The following is a 16,558-nucleotide window of genomic DNA, read 5'->3' as shown; positions in this document are numbered from 1 at the left end:
CAGTAGGAGTATACTGAAGAGGGAAATCAGGAGGGCAAAAAGGGGACATGACATAATTTTGGCAAATAGGGTTATGGAGAATCCAATTTGTTTTTACAATACATTAAGGACAAAAGGGTAACTAGGGATAGAATAGGGCTCCTCAAAGGTCAGCAAGGCGACCTTTGTGTGGAACCGCATGAGCTGGGGGAAATACGAAACGAGTAGTTTGCATCAGTGTCTAATGTGGAAAAGAACATGGAAGATATAGACTGTAGGGAAATAGATGGTGACATCTTGAAAAATGTCCACATTACAGAGGTGGAAGTGCTGGATGTCTTGAAACACAGTGGATAAATCCCCAGAACCTGATCAGAACCCAAAACTGTGGGAAGCTAGGGAAGTGATTGCTGGGTCCCTTGCTGAGGTATTTGTATCATCGATAGTCACAGGTGAGGTGCCAGAAGACTGGAGGTTGGCTAATGTGGTGCCATTGTTTAAGAAGGGTGGTAAGGACAAGCCAGGGAGCTATAGACCAGTGAGCCTGCCATCAGCGGTGGGCAAGTTGTTGGAGGGAATCCTGAGGGAGAGGGTGTACATGTATTGGAAAGGCAAGGACTAATTAGGGATAGTCAACATGGTTTTATGTATGGGAAATCATATCTCTCAAACTTGATTGAGTTTTTTTTTTGAAGAAGTAACCAGAAAAAGAATTTTAAAAAACTCCAACACACCACCAAGTGCTGCAGCATGGAATGCATGCCCTTTGTAAATTTGCAGTTAGAGAATCAATTCTAGTTTCAAAAGATGAAGCTTTTGTTTCGAGTTGCTTCAAGAAGAAACTTGAAACCAGCAAACTGTTGGAGTTATTGGGGTTTTGAATTTCTGGGAAAACTCAAGAAGTCACTAAAGACAGGATAGAGAAACTGAGTTATTGTTTCAGTATATTGATAGAGTAAGTGGAAAGATAATTTGTGGGGAGGATATAAGCTGCAAAAGAAATCTTGATTGATTTTAATGGTATGGCAACACAACAGTTAATGGAGTATAAATTGAGAGAACTGTGTAAAGTTATTTACTTTGAGAAATATTGAAGAAGGTAGATTTTTTTTTCTCCTTTGAGTGAAAAAGGCTGAAGATTTGTTAGAGGTTTTCAAAATCGTGAGTGATAACCTTGCAATATTCATTTGGAGAACAGGTTCTTAGTTGTAATAGCCAGAATCTCATTCATCCTTTTTGTGTTGTCTCTTCTCTAACTGTGATCCCTAGTCTCTGACAGATTGCTTCTCCATTTTAGATTACGTTCCTGTCGATCATTATAGCATGTAAAAGCTGCTATCTCACCCCTTTTTTTTCCAGTGAATTTGCTAGATCTGCACTTTTAAGTTCACTCCAAAGCCAAGTTACAGAATATCAATTGACACATTTTTGAGCATGCAGACCACCTTCACGTTTGTTAGCTGCTGTCTGCACAATTGTGAAGCATGGTTGCCTTTTTAAGCACATCCCTTGTAGTCTTTGTCTGGATTACAAATTTGATGTTATCCCAGATTGTACTGCTGTCAACACTCTGGTTACTGAACCCATATCGAAAAGATCACTTTGTGCCAATGAGCAGTGGCTGTTATCCAAAAGTACCTAATGGGAAACTTTGCCAAAACAATGTGCTGTTAGAAACAAATCTGAACCAACTTCTTTGTAAATATGGAATTGAATATTTTCAATTGTTTAACAATACCCATGGAAGTAAGAAGTACTCTAAATATTTGATCCATGTGATACCTGTTTGTTCTGATTATTGCAGGGGTGCAATGTTTAACCTTCAGATGTGTATATGAAAGTCTGCTTGTGGTTCAACTCTTCCCCCAGCCCACCCCACATTTTTATTTTTCATTGTACGTTTTCCCACATCCATGTTTTATGGTTATCTATCTGGTCTCCAACTTTTGGATTGGGGATGGTGGGCGGGGGGGGGGGGGGGTGGGAAAGGGTGGGTGGAAGAGGTTCACACTCCTCTGCATCAGTTGAGCAGCTTTTTCTTATCTAATATTTCATGAGAGATCAGGAAATGCGTAGTATTAAAACAAAAGTTGGAAAAAACATTTGCTCAGCTGCCAGTGTTTATTCTGATATTTTATCTTAGTTACTCAATGAGGAGGTATTCCTTCTGTCAGCTGAGCACTTTAATGAAGAGTCTTGCAGAGGTGAGGAGATCTGTTTCTGAAGAATCATCTTGAGGCACTGTTTTCCTTATTAACACAATCCATTATTACAGCATTAGTTTTACTGTGTACCATGTTGTATCCTATTTCTTTTACTGCAGAATGAATTGTTATCAACATTTTTTATAAAGTAACTAACTGTGTATTTAAAAGATTTATTTATTCTTTGGTGCTGCTGGCTAGACTATTATTTCTCATCCCTATTGCCCTCAATGGTGGTGAGCTGAAGGAATGGTGTATGGTTTAGAGATGCATCTGCATGTAGTTGTATTCCCATGAAATTCTTTTGTCCTTCGAGATGGTTGAGGTCATGGATTTGGGAAGCTGTTCCATCACCAGAGCCTTGGTGAGTTGTTGCGGTACCTCCTTGTAGGTGTTGCACACTGCTGACGGTGAAGTGAGTGAATGTTGAAGGTGGTGGCTGGGATGCCAATCCAGTGAATGTCAAGTTACTTGTGTTGTTGGAGCTGTACCCATCCAGACAAATGGAGAATATTTCATCCCACCCCTGATATATATATATGCCCTGCCAACAGGCTTTGGTATGACAGAAGGTGAGTTGCTCACCACTGAATTCCTAGCTTTCTATCTGCAGTTCTGGCCACGTATGTATAGCTGGTTCAGTTCAGTATCTGCTCAGTGATCACTCCCAGAATTTTGACAGCTATGATTATGCCATTGAATGTTAAGGGGTGATTGGATTCTCTCATCAGCAGTTCATTGTTGCTCCGACTAATTATCATATTTGTCTGGATCTGAAGTTCTAATGTACCTGACTTCCAACAGGTGATACCAAACCAGCAACACCTCCTATGGATGAATGGACAATGCTTAATAACTTGTGGGCAAACACCTACCTAAAATTCCAGCCCCTCTGGAAAATACGCAGTTACTTTGGTGAAAAAATCGCACTTTATTTTGCTGTGATGGAAACACTTTTAATTAGTCTCATTATCCCTGTGCTCCTTGGCTTGGGCATTTTCATTTATGGCCTTTATTGCAGGTACATAATTTTTTTCAATTACTTTTTCAGTAGAATGTGATTTATGTTTTTGTCAACTGGTACAACAGGGTGGTAAAGGTTTGTCATTTCCAGATCCCACTCTAGAGTCATAACTGAGAATAAATAGCAGTGTTTGCTGGGCTACAACCTTTGAGGTGTTTTGATATTCTATTGGAATATTCCACAAGGTGGAATGACTCAGATTTGTAGCTGTTAATTATCTTAATTGTGAGCGCTTGATTTTATATCCCTGGAGGATGAGAGCTGTGGCTAGTTGCTTATTTATTGGATGGAAGGGAAACCTATTGGAGACAGGAGATATTCAGACTCATTGTATTGCTTAATTTATAACAATAGCAAAACTCTGCCTATAGAGCAGTCCTTTTTCTCCTCCATTATACAGGCCCAGCTGTGTAAGTTAACATAGCTGCAGGAAGATCGATTCTGCACAGCCTCCCCCTTTAATATCTTACATGAGGTGAAATGTCAATGGTGTGCTTGGAGGAGGGGAAGGAGAAGGGAATAGCTGTTAAGGCATGTGATGTATGTGGATCAATACGGGATCTCTGTATGGAAGGTATAATAAATGTTTGTTCTATCTCAAATAAGACCTGAATTGACATCAGCCAGTATGAAGAGAGCTTGAGTCTTGTGGTTGATGTCACCTTTTAAAGGACGCACCAGACTATTTTCGAATCTTTGAGTTCATTCTCCCAACTAAGCTGAAACAACAATCTATGCACGTACAGCCTAAAATCATGAATCACACCCTCCGATTAAGTGACTGACCGTTTAGGGCTGAGATAACAAGAAATTTCATTAATGAAGGTTCTCTTTCCTTTGGAATTCTATACTGGTAGCACTGTAAGTGCTCAGTTGTTGAATGTACTAAAATAGGTTGATTTAAGATTTTGGAATACTAGGAAAATTGAAAGATGTGCAGACACTGTCAGGAATAGGAAGGGGTATCTGAGGCATAAGTTGAGACAAGCCACTATAATGTGTAAAAAGACAAAATGGTTAACTCCTGCTGTTAGTTCTTGTCATTAACTGAGTAGCCATATCATTTTACAATGTTGCTAGTGTAGAATCTGTACACATTATTCAGTACGCACAATTTTGAAGTTTGTGCATGTAGTTTACAATTGTTAGCAATAAAGGAAGCTTTCTTTCCATTACCTTTGAATGTCAGGTAAAACTTTCAGAAACCATTTTCTACTATAATGAAGAAAAGGTTTAGATTGTCTTTTCAGAATTTGGCTCCCCAAATAATACACAATTGTAATGCATCTTAAATTTGAGATTTGCAAACCAACTTTTGAGTTGGAGCTTTATATTCCTAAGGTCCAGATCTTGATTGTGGATTTTGCTTTAAAATATATTTACAGATTATTTCCTTCAAAGTCCATTAGTCCGATCATTCATTTAAACATTGCACTGTCAGAGGTGCTTTTGGATGGGGAGGTAGTGGCCTAGTGGATTTATCACTGGGCTGTTAATCCAGAGATCCAGATAATGTTTTGGGGATCCAGGTTCAAATCCTGCCATTGTAGATAGTGGAATTTGATTTCAATAAATATCTGGAGTTAAGAATCTCTAATGATCATGAATCCATTGTCAATTGAAGTAAAAACCCATGTGGCTCACTAATGCCCTTGAGGGATACTATGCCATCCTTACCAGGCCTGGTCTGGCATACATGTGATTCCAGACCCACAGCAATGTTGTTGACTCTTAACTACCCTCTGGGTAATTAGGGAAGAGCAATAATTCTGCCTAGCCAGCAACACCCTCATCCAATGAATAAAGGGGAAAAAGGAATGGAATTAAACAGTAATCCCATTTGTTGCCTTGAGCAGGTTCAAAAGATACCATTGTACCATCTCAAGTAGTTCTCCTTGATGTTGTGGCCAACATTTTATCCTTGAACCAGCCTTGCTTAAACCAATTATAAACAAAATTTTAAAAATTGCCAAAAAAGCTCAGCAGATTTGGTAGAAGTTCTGAAGAAGGGTCACTGGAGCTGACTCCACAGATGCTGTCAAACCTGCTGAGCTTCTCCAGTTTCTGTTTCAGGTATCCAGCATCCACAGTTCCTTATTTTAGTTTGCTGTGTGCAATTCTGGTCTCCCTCCTACTAGAAGGATGTTGTGAAACCTGAAAGAGTTCCGAAAAGATTAACCAGAATGTTGCCATGATTGGAGGATTGGAGGTATAGGGATAGGCTGAATAAGTCATGCCTATTTTCCTGGAGTGGCGGAGGCTGAGAGGTGACCTTATAGAGGTGTATAAAATCATGAGGGGTGTGGATAGGGTAAATAGACAAGGTATTTTTCCCTGGGGTGGGAGAGTCCAGAACTAAAAGGTATAGGCTCCGGGTGAGAGGGGAAAGATATAAAAGAGACCTAAGGGGCAACCTTTTCACGCAGAGTGGTGTGTGTATGGAATGAGCTACCAGAGGAAGTGGTGGAGGGGAGTACAAGTGCAACATTTTAAAAGCATCTGGATGGGTATATGAATAGGAAGGCTTTAGAGGGATATAGACAAAGTACTGGCAAATGGGTCTAGATTAATTTAGAATATCTGGTCAGTATGGACAAGTTGGACTGAAGGTTCTGTTTCTGTGCTGTACATCTCGATGGCTGTATGTTTTCAAGCAATTATTTGGCCATTATTGCATTGTTGTTTCAGAAATTGGCTGCATATTTTGGGCATAACAACAGTGACCATACTTCAAGTCAATCATCGAGATTTGGGTAAAGTGGGTCCTCACTTTAAAGTTGTGGTTGCATTCCTGAAAATCATGACTAAAGTGCAGTATTGGTTCCCACAGGAACAGAATTGTTAAATCTGCAGTTAGGTTCTATAGGGCCACCTTCCTTGGGGGATGACAATATAAAGCACTTTGCCCTATAAATTGAAAACATTTCTAAATTCTTACTGGTAAATGACAACTTTTTAAAATTTTAAGATACAACAAAAACTGTAACTTGTGCATCTAGCACAAGTATGTCTTTCCAGCCAGTGACTCTGCTTTCCAAAGCACCTGCTCCCTGACCCTTCTAGTTGTCACTGAGTTGTGGCTCCCCACTATATCCCCCCTCCCTGACCCATTCTCTCGATGCTTTCTGATTTGGAGTTGTATTCCTAGTAAGATCCAGATTTGACCAAAGCTGGAGCTCTGGGTCAGAACTGGCCAGGCACTTCCGGTCCTTTTTTTTTTAAAAAAAACAAAACTCCTGTTTGCCGTCCTCTCTCCTGAATCCATGCTGCAAGTGAGGGCATTGGAAAAGAGCAGTACTGAAAGTTCATCTTACAATGCAGTTTGGTTTATAAAATCCTCAGCACACCTGGCATATTGGCACATGGCGCTCCAGCTTCAGCTTAAATCTGGATGTTTATTGGGAACGCAAGGAAGCGGTACTTTGAGAAGGGGGGGGGGGGGGGGGGCTAGGTTGCAACATGGAGGTCCAGGATTACAAGAGGTGCCAGTCAGATCTCTCACTTTGTTAAAAGAATTCTGCCCATGTTTAACAAGATTACACGTTCACTGGTAAATTAATGTTAAACTCAAACCATGTTGTATGAAGTACCTTTTTTCTATTTTAATATGAATCTTTTTCTGGTTTTTTTTTCAGTATATCCTGTTACAATGGCAGCAACAATCTCGATGAGTTTTTGCGCGGACATGATTTTAATGATGTCTGTTTATCTTCCAACTCGATCGCAGTAGTGGTAGACGAGGCTGTGGATAGAATTCGGTAATCCTTTTCAGCATGACTTTTTTAGATTCATAATATTTAAATCTTAAATACTGCAATCGTTTCTTTAATGTTTATCTAATTAACTTGAATAAATTGAGTCTTTACACAAATTTGTTATGAATTTTAAGGTATGGTGGCCTTACAGGTTATAATACTTGTTTTATTTACGGTTTGTTATGGGTGCTGGAGAACTTTGCAATGTAGCCATGTTTTTTGCTAATGAATAATTATTCCGAGTAAATGGTATTGTCACATGTCCAGAAGTATACACATTTAATGGAGGATTTTGGTTAATTTCAGCTCCTCCTTCTGTATAAACTTTGTCACATCATATGAGTGAGTCCCTTTTGGGTGAAGAGACTTTCTTCACTTAGAAAAACATTCTAGATGTTATCACTTTCTGCTTTGTGAAGTTGTTTCCCAACATTCAGTCCTAAATCCTGAACTGTTCATTTTTTTTTAAGATTAGATTCCCCTACAGTGTGGAAAGAGGCCCTTCGGCCCAACAAGTTCACACCGACCCTCCGAAGAGTAACCCACCCAGACCCATTCCTCTCTGACTAGTGCACTTAGCACTATGGGCAATTTAGCATGGCTAATTCACCTGAGCTGCCCATCTTTGGGTTGTGGGATATCAGTACCTTTTTTCCTCTTCTCATTTCTTCTGTTCAAAATAAATCCTAATGACTACATTTTTGCTATTTCACTTGATCTAGGAATTGGCTCTTCTGCTAGTCAGACCAGATCATGATAAACCTGTGATCTAACTCTGTAACCCTTTATCCCTTAAACTTTAGCCAAAAAGAACAAGCTACATCAATGAATCGTATATCAGAACATCTTGAAATGCAAATCCTGCCCATCGCCCCTTTCAGATCAGCAATTTCCTTTTTGGCCATAATTCTTCCAAATCCATTTCATCACCACTTTTGAACAAGCATGTATTATGTTTAACTGTCATGATCCTTTCTTGTCCTGTTGATGGTTCTGTTTGGTTTGATCAATTGGATTCTGAACCTGAGTCCAAACCAGCAAAATGTTAAATGCCAACAAAATGCTGACCAGTTTCTTTTGATTTAGCTGTCATGAAAGTGGAACCTGAGACGATACTATGGCTTTGGTTTTGTTGAGACAGAGGTGGAGAGCAGCCTGCTCAAAGCCAATGAAGTGAACAGCTTGTGAGGCCTTAGGATTCTTTTTAAAATTGGAGCAGTAGAAGCAGTCTGACTGGGTGGGGTCAAGCTCCCATGGAAACGGGAGTTTTAGTATAGCTTACAGCAGTTGCTGGGGTCTTGAAACTGGATATGAATGTTCTGATTCCTCTCTCTCTCTTACAGCTAAAAGTTGTATGTGAGACAATCTATTTTACTGAATTTGCCTTTTCCAGAGATCTCTTTATGCAATGTTAATTGAACAGTTAATTAGTTAATATATTAAGCATTTCAATAGTTACAGTTAAACCAGTTATTTTATTTTTGTTTTGTCTGTACTTGAACTATAGTGTAAGAAGTAAAGTGTGTTGTTTTAAAATCTAGTAGTTTCATCAATTAAATTGCATCTGGAATGCAACACTTTACACTTTCCTCTAAAATAAGGAGATAACTTAGACCTTAATATTTTCTTAATATATTTTGAGGGGATTTGGTCTGGTCCATAACCTAGCATTCAATGTTTGTGGTGCTTATGACTGGGGTAGGGATGAATTCCAGAGAAGCTTTATCATTATTTTGCCATTATGACAGACAAATTGCCAAGACTTTTTCTTCCTATACATTTCACATAGTGGCCAACCTATATTTGTGCTATGTTTTAACAGTATTAACAAATCTAATGGAAAAACATTGCAGAGTCCCATCATATTCATCTGCTCCAGATGGCTGAGAAACATTTTCCATCATATTGGAACTCTGCGTAAATGTGATCTGTTTGACATACTTTAACAACAGAAAAAGCAATCCAGTCAAAGATTAACCAGTGAAGAAATATTCCTATACCAGGTGGCGTTACTATGAAAATGCCTCTTTCTCAACCCCTCCACTTGCCAAGGGCATGGTGACCCTCTGGTTAAACTACCAATTGTAGCTCTCTCATTAGAGACAACATTTATGGCCCTGTGAGATAGGACGAGAGAAGCCATTTCCCATGATGGCTTTACTGAAAACTTTTTTATGCCTGAAATTGTAGAGTTGCAGTAACATTACCAAACCTCTTCAAATTTCCATTGTAGGTCTGAAACTTGACGGTAGCCATCTTCTCTGGAACCCAATCATCAAACTGACCAATCTTGTTTAGAAAATTGGTACATAGAAACAAGTCCACTTAGTTGTCCTCAACTGAAATTTTATTTCACCATGTGGCCTTTCATCTTTCAATCACTTATTTCACCAAAAGTTCCTTGCAAGCTTGTTGACATTTTCTGCAAAGTCCTGTTCCAGATATTTGCAAGTAAAGGTAAAGTTACCATTGCCCTACAAGACAAGGGCTGTAATCTCATTTAGTGAGACTGGTGGTGGTTTAACTGGAGGGTCATTGCCTCATGAGGAAAGAGGTTGCGAAGTAGAGTCCTTCATGATAACTTCAGCCGGTGCTGGAATTGAACCCTCATTTGCATTGCACTGACAATTGTCCAGCCAACTGAGTAAACTGCTTTCCCTTTGCATGAAGAGTTTAAGTAACTATTTTGAACATTTTTCTGAGCTGGATGGAGTTTATAATAATGTGAAACAATTAGTTCAAATTTAACTTGTTTTATTAAAATACATTTTTCACAAACATTTTTAGCTTTTTTCAGATTTTTGTTTTCTTACATGACTTTTAGTTGCTATTATCTTCTGGAATAAGGATTGTAGTTGTCAAAAGTAGAAAAGTGATAAACATAGTTGTGGTTCATTTGAGTCATTAAGTTTGAAAATTTGGCAGCTTTGAGTAAAATGAGGCACTTTATTGGTGAGGCCACAGGATGGATACTCAGAGGCAGATAATTTGATGGAGCAGTTTAAGAACAAAGAATTTTTGACCTGACTTAGCAGAGTAAACAGCCTTCAATGCAGTAGTGTGTTATTATGAGTAGGTAGTATTGTTGCTGGTAATTTATGTTACTCCAAAAACCACATGATGATTTTGAAATAAAACTAATCATGTATTGTGTTGCCTTGTTACAGGGATGTATGTAATAATATCGCTGGAAGGAAAATTATAATTGAAAAAGCACTTAATACAACATGTACTGATAAGAACTGGAAAAATGCAAATTTTCAGTAAGTATTTGACTCCTGATCAGATTCTGACATCTCTGTATATCATATCTTCTGATATTATTTAAAAATCTAATTGGAAGCCAAATGGTATCAATGACGTGTGTCTTTTTTGGCGTTTTAGAGTTTCCTATGTCCATATTTGCGATGGAGTTCACCAATGTAAACTTTTCATATTGCTGCTGCAATTGAGTAACTGAGAGGAGTTTGAACATGCTGATCTCTGATCCAAGATTCATACTATGGTGTAGCATTGAAATAAGTCACTAATGTCTGTGCTATACCTGTTAGTGGTACTGCCCTGTTAGTCCCGTTGCTCTGTAAAAATGTTTTCATAGAATCCCTTTTTTATTTTAACTATCTTTTTCTAATTAACCTGTTCAGTGACATTATTACATACTTCGGGAACAGGTGGGGCTTGAACCTGGGCTTCCCATTTAGGTGTAGGGACATGATCACTTCATCACAAAAGAACTCCCTAAATGGGTTTTTATTCATTCATAGGACGTAAGTAGTGTTGTCCTATTAATTACCTACATATTTTTACTATTCATTAATGTGTGATTGGTAACAAATAGAGAGATAACGATGCAACGGTAATGTCAGTGGACTAGCAATCCAGAGGCCCAGGCTAATATGAGAATGTGGGTCCAAATCTCATCACAGCAGGGATTTACACGCAATGAATAAAGGCTAGAGTTAAAAGCTAGTCTTGGTGAAGGTGATCCTGAAATATTTATCAACTATCATATAAATGTATCTGGTTCATTTTCCTTTTTTGTTTTTTTAAAGGAAAAGTATCTGCCTTCCAAACCTGGTCTGAACTACATATGTTTCCATGGCCACATCAATTTGGTTGACTGCTAACTTTTGTCAGAATTATCTTCAGCAATCCACTCAGCTGAAGGACAATTCAAGGTTTCTATTGAATTCAAATTTCATAATCTGCCATTGGTAGGATTTGAATTCATGGCCCCAATCACTCATTCAGTGATACCACCACAATGCCAACATCTCTCCAAGTTTTACTTGAGGTCATGAAGACCGAGGAAGTTGTATTCCTAAAAAAACCCCAACAGATTGAAAATCAACTGGTAAAGCCTTTCAATTTTGCCTGTATTCTAACAGCTTCAAAATATGACATGCATATAAATGTTTATGTTGCCACAGAAGCTTTGACTATGTAGGGCAAGTTGGGTTAATTGGTTGGACAGCTGGCATGGACCAAATCCATGCCAACAGCACTGGGTTCAATCCCTATTCACTCTGTTTTAGGACCTACCTCTTTGTGCTCTATCCAAGTTGGAGAGCACGGTGCTGCGGGTTGGATCTGCCTTTGGTTGGCCCATTTGGGAAGGGAATTAGATGCTTGTGTTCTGATCACACTCTGACTCATATTTTGGAACTTCAATTGAATGAGAATATTGCCCCAGCACGTGACTCTAAATTACAGTCGAGTCCATGCCATGAGCTTTCTTCTTGATAATAGACAATTGCCCAAATTTTGTTCACTTTATATTTTTTTCTTGTCTTTCTTTTGACATTTGTTTTTTGAGCCCTGCTCTTTCTATTTTATTTCTAATTTTTGAACATTGCTATTATGTTTCTGTTTTAACTCTGCTGTTTCCTTTTTCATCTTTCAATGTCTTTTTCTCTTTCCAAACTACAGCATTCTAGTTTTAAAAGCAGCCATTCCCAATGTTTCTTTAATATAGCTCTTTTCTGTTTCAGTCCCACTCTTGCAATCTTTGTACTCCTACAGCTGGTATTTCCAATCCCACGTTTGGTTCATAATCCTCCTCCATGCTTTCAGAGAGGAACAAAACCATTTTTAAACAGATTCAAAACAGCATGTGAAACTTCAGTAGAAATTGAATTCCATTTGCATGCCCTGATCCACTGCACTTTATTTCAATTGAAATGGTAGGCTGGTGGTCATTCTGTGTCATAGTCGTGGCCTGCTGCATTTAACTAATGCAACGCTTGCATGTCTCAGCTGTGCCCTAACATGGAAGAATGTAAAATCTTTTATAGTCCTTTTCAAGAATCCTTTTTAATTCTGTTCATAATTAAAAATTTCATGAACTGAGCCTGCCTTCTCTTCTGCATCTAAAGTAAGCTATTTTAAATGGGCATTAAAGTCCTTTGATCCAAAAAAGAACAATACAACGCAGAACAGGCACTTCGGCCCTCGATGTTGCACCGACCTGTGAACTATTCTCAGCTCGTTTCCCCCTACACTATCCCAAAATGTGCTTATCTAAGGATTGTTTAAATCTCCCTAATGTGGCTGAGTTGACTAGTTAGCCAATTTCGCACTTGCTAAATCACATTGTGATCAAAGGTGTTGTTCAAGGTAAAAATATAAGGTGCTGCATAAATGAATACTTTGTGTTGGTATTCAGCAAAGAGGAGGAGTTGGTGGAAGGGAGTATTGAGTTTCTAAGCCAAGTTGCTATTAAAAAGGAAGAGGTGTTATGCATCTTAAAAAGCATTGTGGTCGATAAATCCCTGGGTTTTGATGGGATCTATGCCAGGACATTGAGGGAAATGAGAGAGCAAATTACTGGACCATTAACTGACATCATTGCATCCTATTTAGCCACAGGTGAGGCCCCAGAGGACTACAGAATAGGCAATGTGATTCCATTGTTTAAGAAGAGTAGTGGGGATAATCCAGGAAATTACAGACCTGTGAGCCTCATGATGGTGGGACAAGATCTATGTGCATTTAGAGGTAAATGGACTTATTAGCTATCGACAGCATGGTTTTGTGTGGGGGAGATCATGCCTCACTAACTTGATAGAGGTTTTAGAGATGAGGGAAAAGCAGTAGATGTTGGGTACATGGAGTTCAGTAAAGCTTTTGACAAGGTCACTCATGGCAGAGTGTATAAAAGGTGAGGTCACATGGTACCAAGGTGAGTTGGCAAGGTGAATACAGAACTAGCTTAGTCATAGGAGACAGAGGTGATGGAAGGATGCTTTTCGGAATCAAATGTGACGATGGGTGTTCCACAAGGATTAATGCTGGAACCTCTGCTGTTTATAGTCTACATAAATGATTTGGTGGAAAATGTGGCTAGTCTAATTAGTAAGTTTGTAGATGACAAACTATGGTGGAGTTATGGATAATGAGGAGGATTGTCAGAGGATACAGCAGGATATAGATCAGTTGGAGGCATGAACAGAACAATGGCAGATGGAGATTATTCTGGATAAATCAGAAGGTCAAGTACAAGAGGCAGCTTTTACCTTTTTTTCATATAAAGGGTGGTGAGTGCCTGGAACTTGCTCCCAGAGGTGGTGGTAGAAGCTGACACAATAGCAGCATTCAGGAAGTGCCTGGCTATAGATATGAATAGGAAGGGAATGAAGGGATACGGATCCTCTTAAGTGAAGACTGTTTTAGTGTGGAAGGGCAAAATGTGTCAGCACAGGCTTGGAGAGCTAAGGTCCTGTTCCTGCACTGTTACTTTGTTTACACCTGAAATTCTCTGGAGTACTGCTGTCCATATCTAATTTTCCAAACATTACTTATCTCTGTACTCAATGACTGAATTGGCTTCCAATTAAGCATTACATTAAAAAATAAACAATTTTCATCCTTCCACTCAAAATCCCCCAGGAGCTCTCCACTCCTTATCTAATTGCATCCAGCCTCAAAACCTGCAAAGCTCTGCCCCTCTGCAGCCTAACTCCAGCCTCTTGAGCATCGTCAATTTTGTTTATTATTACTCTTTTGGTGACCCTGGGATTCTCTTTGTACATGCCTCCTCATGTTTCCTTAATTTGCTTCTCTTATACCTACTTTTTTGACGTAAAGTTTGGTCATCTGGCTACAGAAGAAAATATAGGCAGTGTTAAATTTTTAACACTCCTCTCAGTGCATACCCTGGAGTGCTTTCCTATTTTATAGTTGCTGCATTAATGAATGTTTTGGTAACATTTTAAAGCATTTTTAATGTAGTTTTTTAAACATATGGATTCAAATAGAATCCATAACATTGTACACCTCTGTTATCTGTGACATCCTTTATTTTAATTCGATTGGAAAGCAATCAGTTTGATTAGACTATTTACTTCAACATGATGGAATTTCAAAAGCAGAATTGTTGATTTGCATTAGGAATACGGTCCTAACTACGATAATAGATTTTTGCCCCAGGACTTGAGTGAGTTGTACACAGTACTTTGGCATCAGGAAGGTGGGATCAACCATAATTTGTAGTTTCAATATCTTGTATCCTGTGTTCCAACTATTCTGTCTTTTGAAATCCATTGTTTTTCTCCAAACCAGTACAATGATCTCCAGTCAAATCTTCACAAAATCATCGCTTCTAACTATATTGTTTTCTTTCTTTCTTGTTTATTTTTTCATTTGGGATTTGAGGTACACCAATAAGGGTAGCATTTGTTGCCCTTGAGTGGTGTTCTGCTAGCTTGAACCACTGATGTGAGCCTAGTGTGTATACTCAATACTGCTATTAGGAAGACAGATCCTGGTTTTTTGACTCCCAGCAGTAAAAGATCAGTCATTGTAGCTCCAAGGCAGGATGTTGAGATGTGGTGGGGACCTGCATGTGCTGATGTTCCCATGCATCTGCTGCCCTTGTCTTTCTAGGTTTACAGGTCATTGGTTTGGAAGTAGCTCTGAAAGGAGCCTTGGTGAGTTGCCGCTGTATTTGGCACATATCGTTGTCACCATGTGCCAGTCAAGGGAATGAATATTTATGATGGTGAATGGGTGCTGATCAAAGGATTGTCTTATCTTGGATGATGATGAACATCTTGTGACCATCTATCCAAAAATGGTCTCATCAAATCATTCTTCCTCCAGTTTATATTTTAACCAGTATCATTGCAAGTAAGCGATGTATTCTCATTTTGCTTTGTCACAGGATTTCTTCTGATGATTTCTTTACTGTGATCCAATCTTCCTTTGATAATGAAGCAACACCCTGGTTTGGTCTCATTGTTTGTCTGTGGGGTAAGGAATTTGTCAATGGTAATCACTTACTGTTTTGGAATATCTGAATATCGTACGTGATGTATTCATACCATGGTTGATGTTAACAAAGTGATGAACTGTTTAGTCTGGTATGTGAAATTCAAATTTCACAGATTCTAATGAAAATGATATTGATTTTTTGGCATCACTTACTGTTATGGCTCACTGGGTTGATAGAAATGGAGCTCTGATATTCCCAAAATGGATACAAAGCTAAAGATAGTTTACAAAGGTATAAATCTTTATTGTTCAAATGCAAAATTCTCAGTTCACCTATGTTTTAGACCCAAGTTAACAAACACCTATCAGTTTCCTATACTTCACAACCAACTTGGAAAGTATTTGTAAATTAGATTTTAGGTATAGGTAGATATTAAACCATCAATGTGTAACTCTGCTAGTTAAAGATCCAACTCCTTTAAAACACCTGCACACATATATACAAACAAATCCAGGCAGTTGCAAAAAAGGGTGTTACAGGTGGTGGGAAACACTAGAATTATCGCCATGGTTGTCAGGGCCTGTTGCTCCACAATCATCTTCCTACAGCTACTCTTGGTAGCTCACCGAAGGTATAGTGGTTTGTACTTAGTCTCTATTGGAAAAAGCTTGTGGTTTTATTCAGAGATTTTTATTTACTGAAGAACGTTTTTTTTTGTTTTCTTTCTGGTGGTCCAATGTCTTCTGCAAACATTCACACCATAAGCTGCTCAGCTGTTTAGGAACCAATCACATCAGCTGTTGACAGACAGAAAGTCTGTCATTTGACGATTCGTCACCATTTCGCAGATTAATCAGCTCCTGCAATTGCCCTTTATGCACACCCCTCCTCACACTCTCTGCTCATTCTCTGTTCTGTCCCACCCCATCCCCACTATATGAATAAACGCAGTGTAAATAGAAATTGAAGAACTGCAGGTGCCGGAAATCTGAAACAGATACCAAAATTGCTGATGAACCTCAACAAATTTGGCAGCATTTGTGGAGCGAAAGCAGTGTTAACATTTTGAATCCAGGAACCCTTCAGAATGGAGTTCTTGTGGCACCTCCTTAATTCTCAGCCAGGACGCCTGGATTAGAGTCCCACTTCACTGAGAGATGTATAATATCATCTCCGAATGGGTTGATCAGAAAATATCTATAGACTTATATGTCTCCCCTTCTTAACTGATAATTATGAACACCACACAGCTTGGAAGGACTCGGGTAGAAACTGTCATGCAATTGTGTTAGAACTGGGCACCATGATAAAACGTGGGATAAATACTCTGAAATAAAAAATTCAACAAAACGTTAGATGTAATCATCAAAACAAAAGTACTGGT

General features: G+C 38.8%; 1 protein-coding gene across 2 annotated transcripts in view; it reads left to right on the top strand.

Moving 5' to 3' along the window:
* LOC140481006 (anoctamin-7-like) overlaps positions 1–16,558 on the top strand; it is an 80,249-nt gene that overhangs the window by 19,920 nt on the left and 43,771 nt on the right. For both annotated transcript variants that reach the window (XM_072576617.1, XM_072576616.1), the window contains exons 5-8: positions 2,988–3,204; positions 6,843–6,965; positions 10,130–10,225; positions 15,124–15,212. In XM_072576617.1, coding sequence (XP_072432718.1) covers positions 2,988–3,204; positions 6,843–6,965; positions 10,130–10,225; positions 15,124–15,212 — 525 coding nt within the window. The remainder of the gene's footprint in view (positions 1–2,987; positions 3,205–6,842; positions 6,966–10,129; positions 10,226–15,123; positions 15,213–16,558) is intronic.

This window comes from Chiloscyllium punctatum, chromosome 9 (genome assembly GCF_047496795.1).
Source record: "Chiloscyllium punctatum isolate Juve2018m chromosome 9, sChiPun1.3, whole genome shotgun sequence".
In the NCBI taxonomy this organism is placed as follows: Eukaryota; Metazoa; Chordata; class Chondrichthyes; order Orectolobiformes; family Hemiscylliidae; genus Chiloscyllium; species Chiloscyllium punctatum.
Note: the sequence above shows the minus strand (reverse complement) of the source record. Positions and strands in the feature narration are given on the sequence as shown.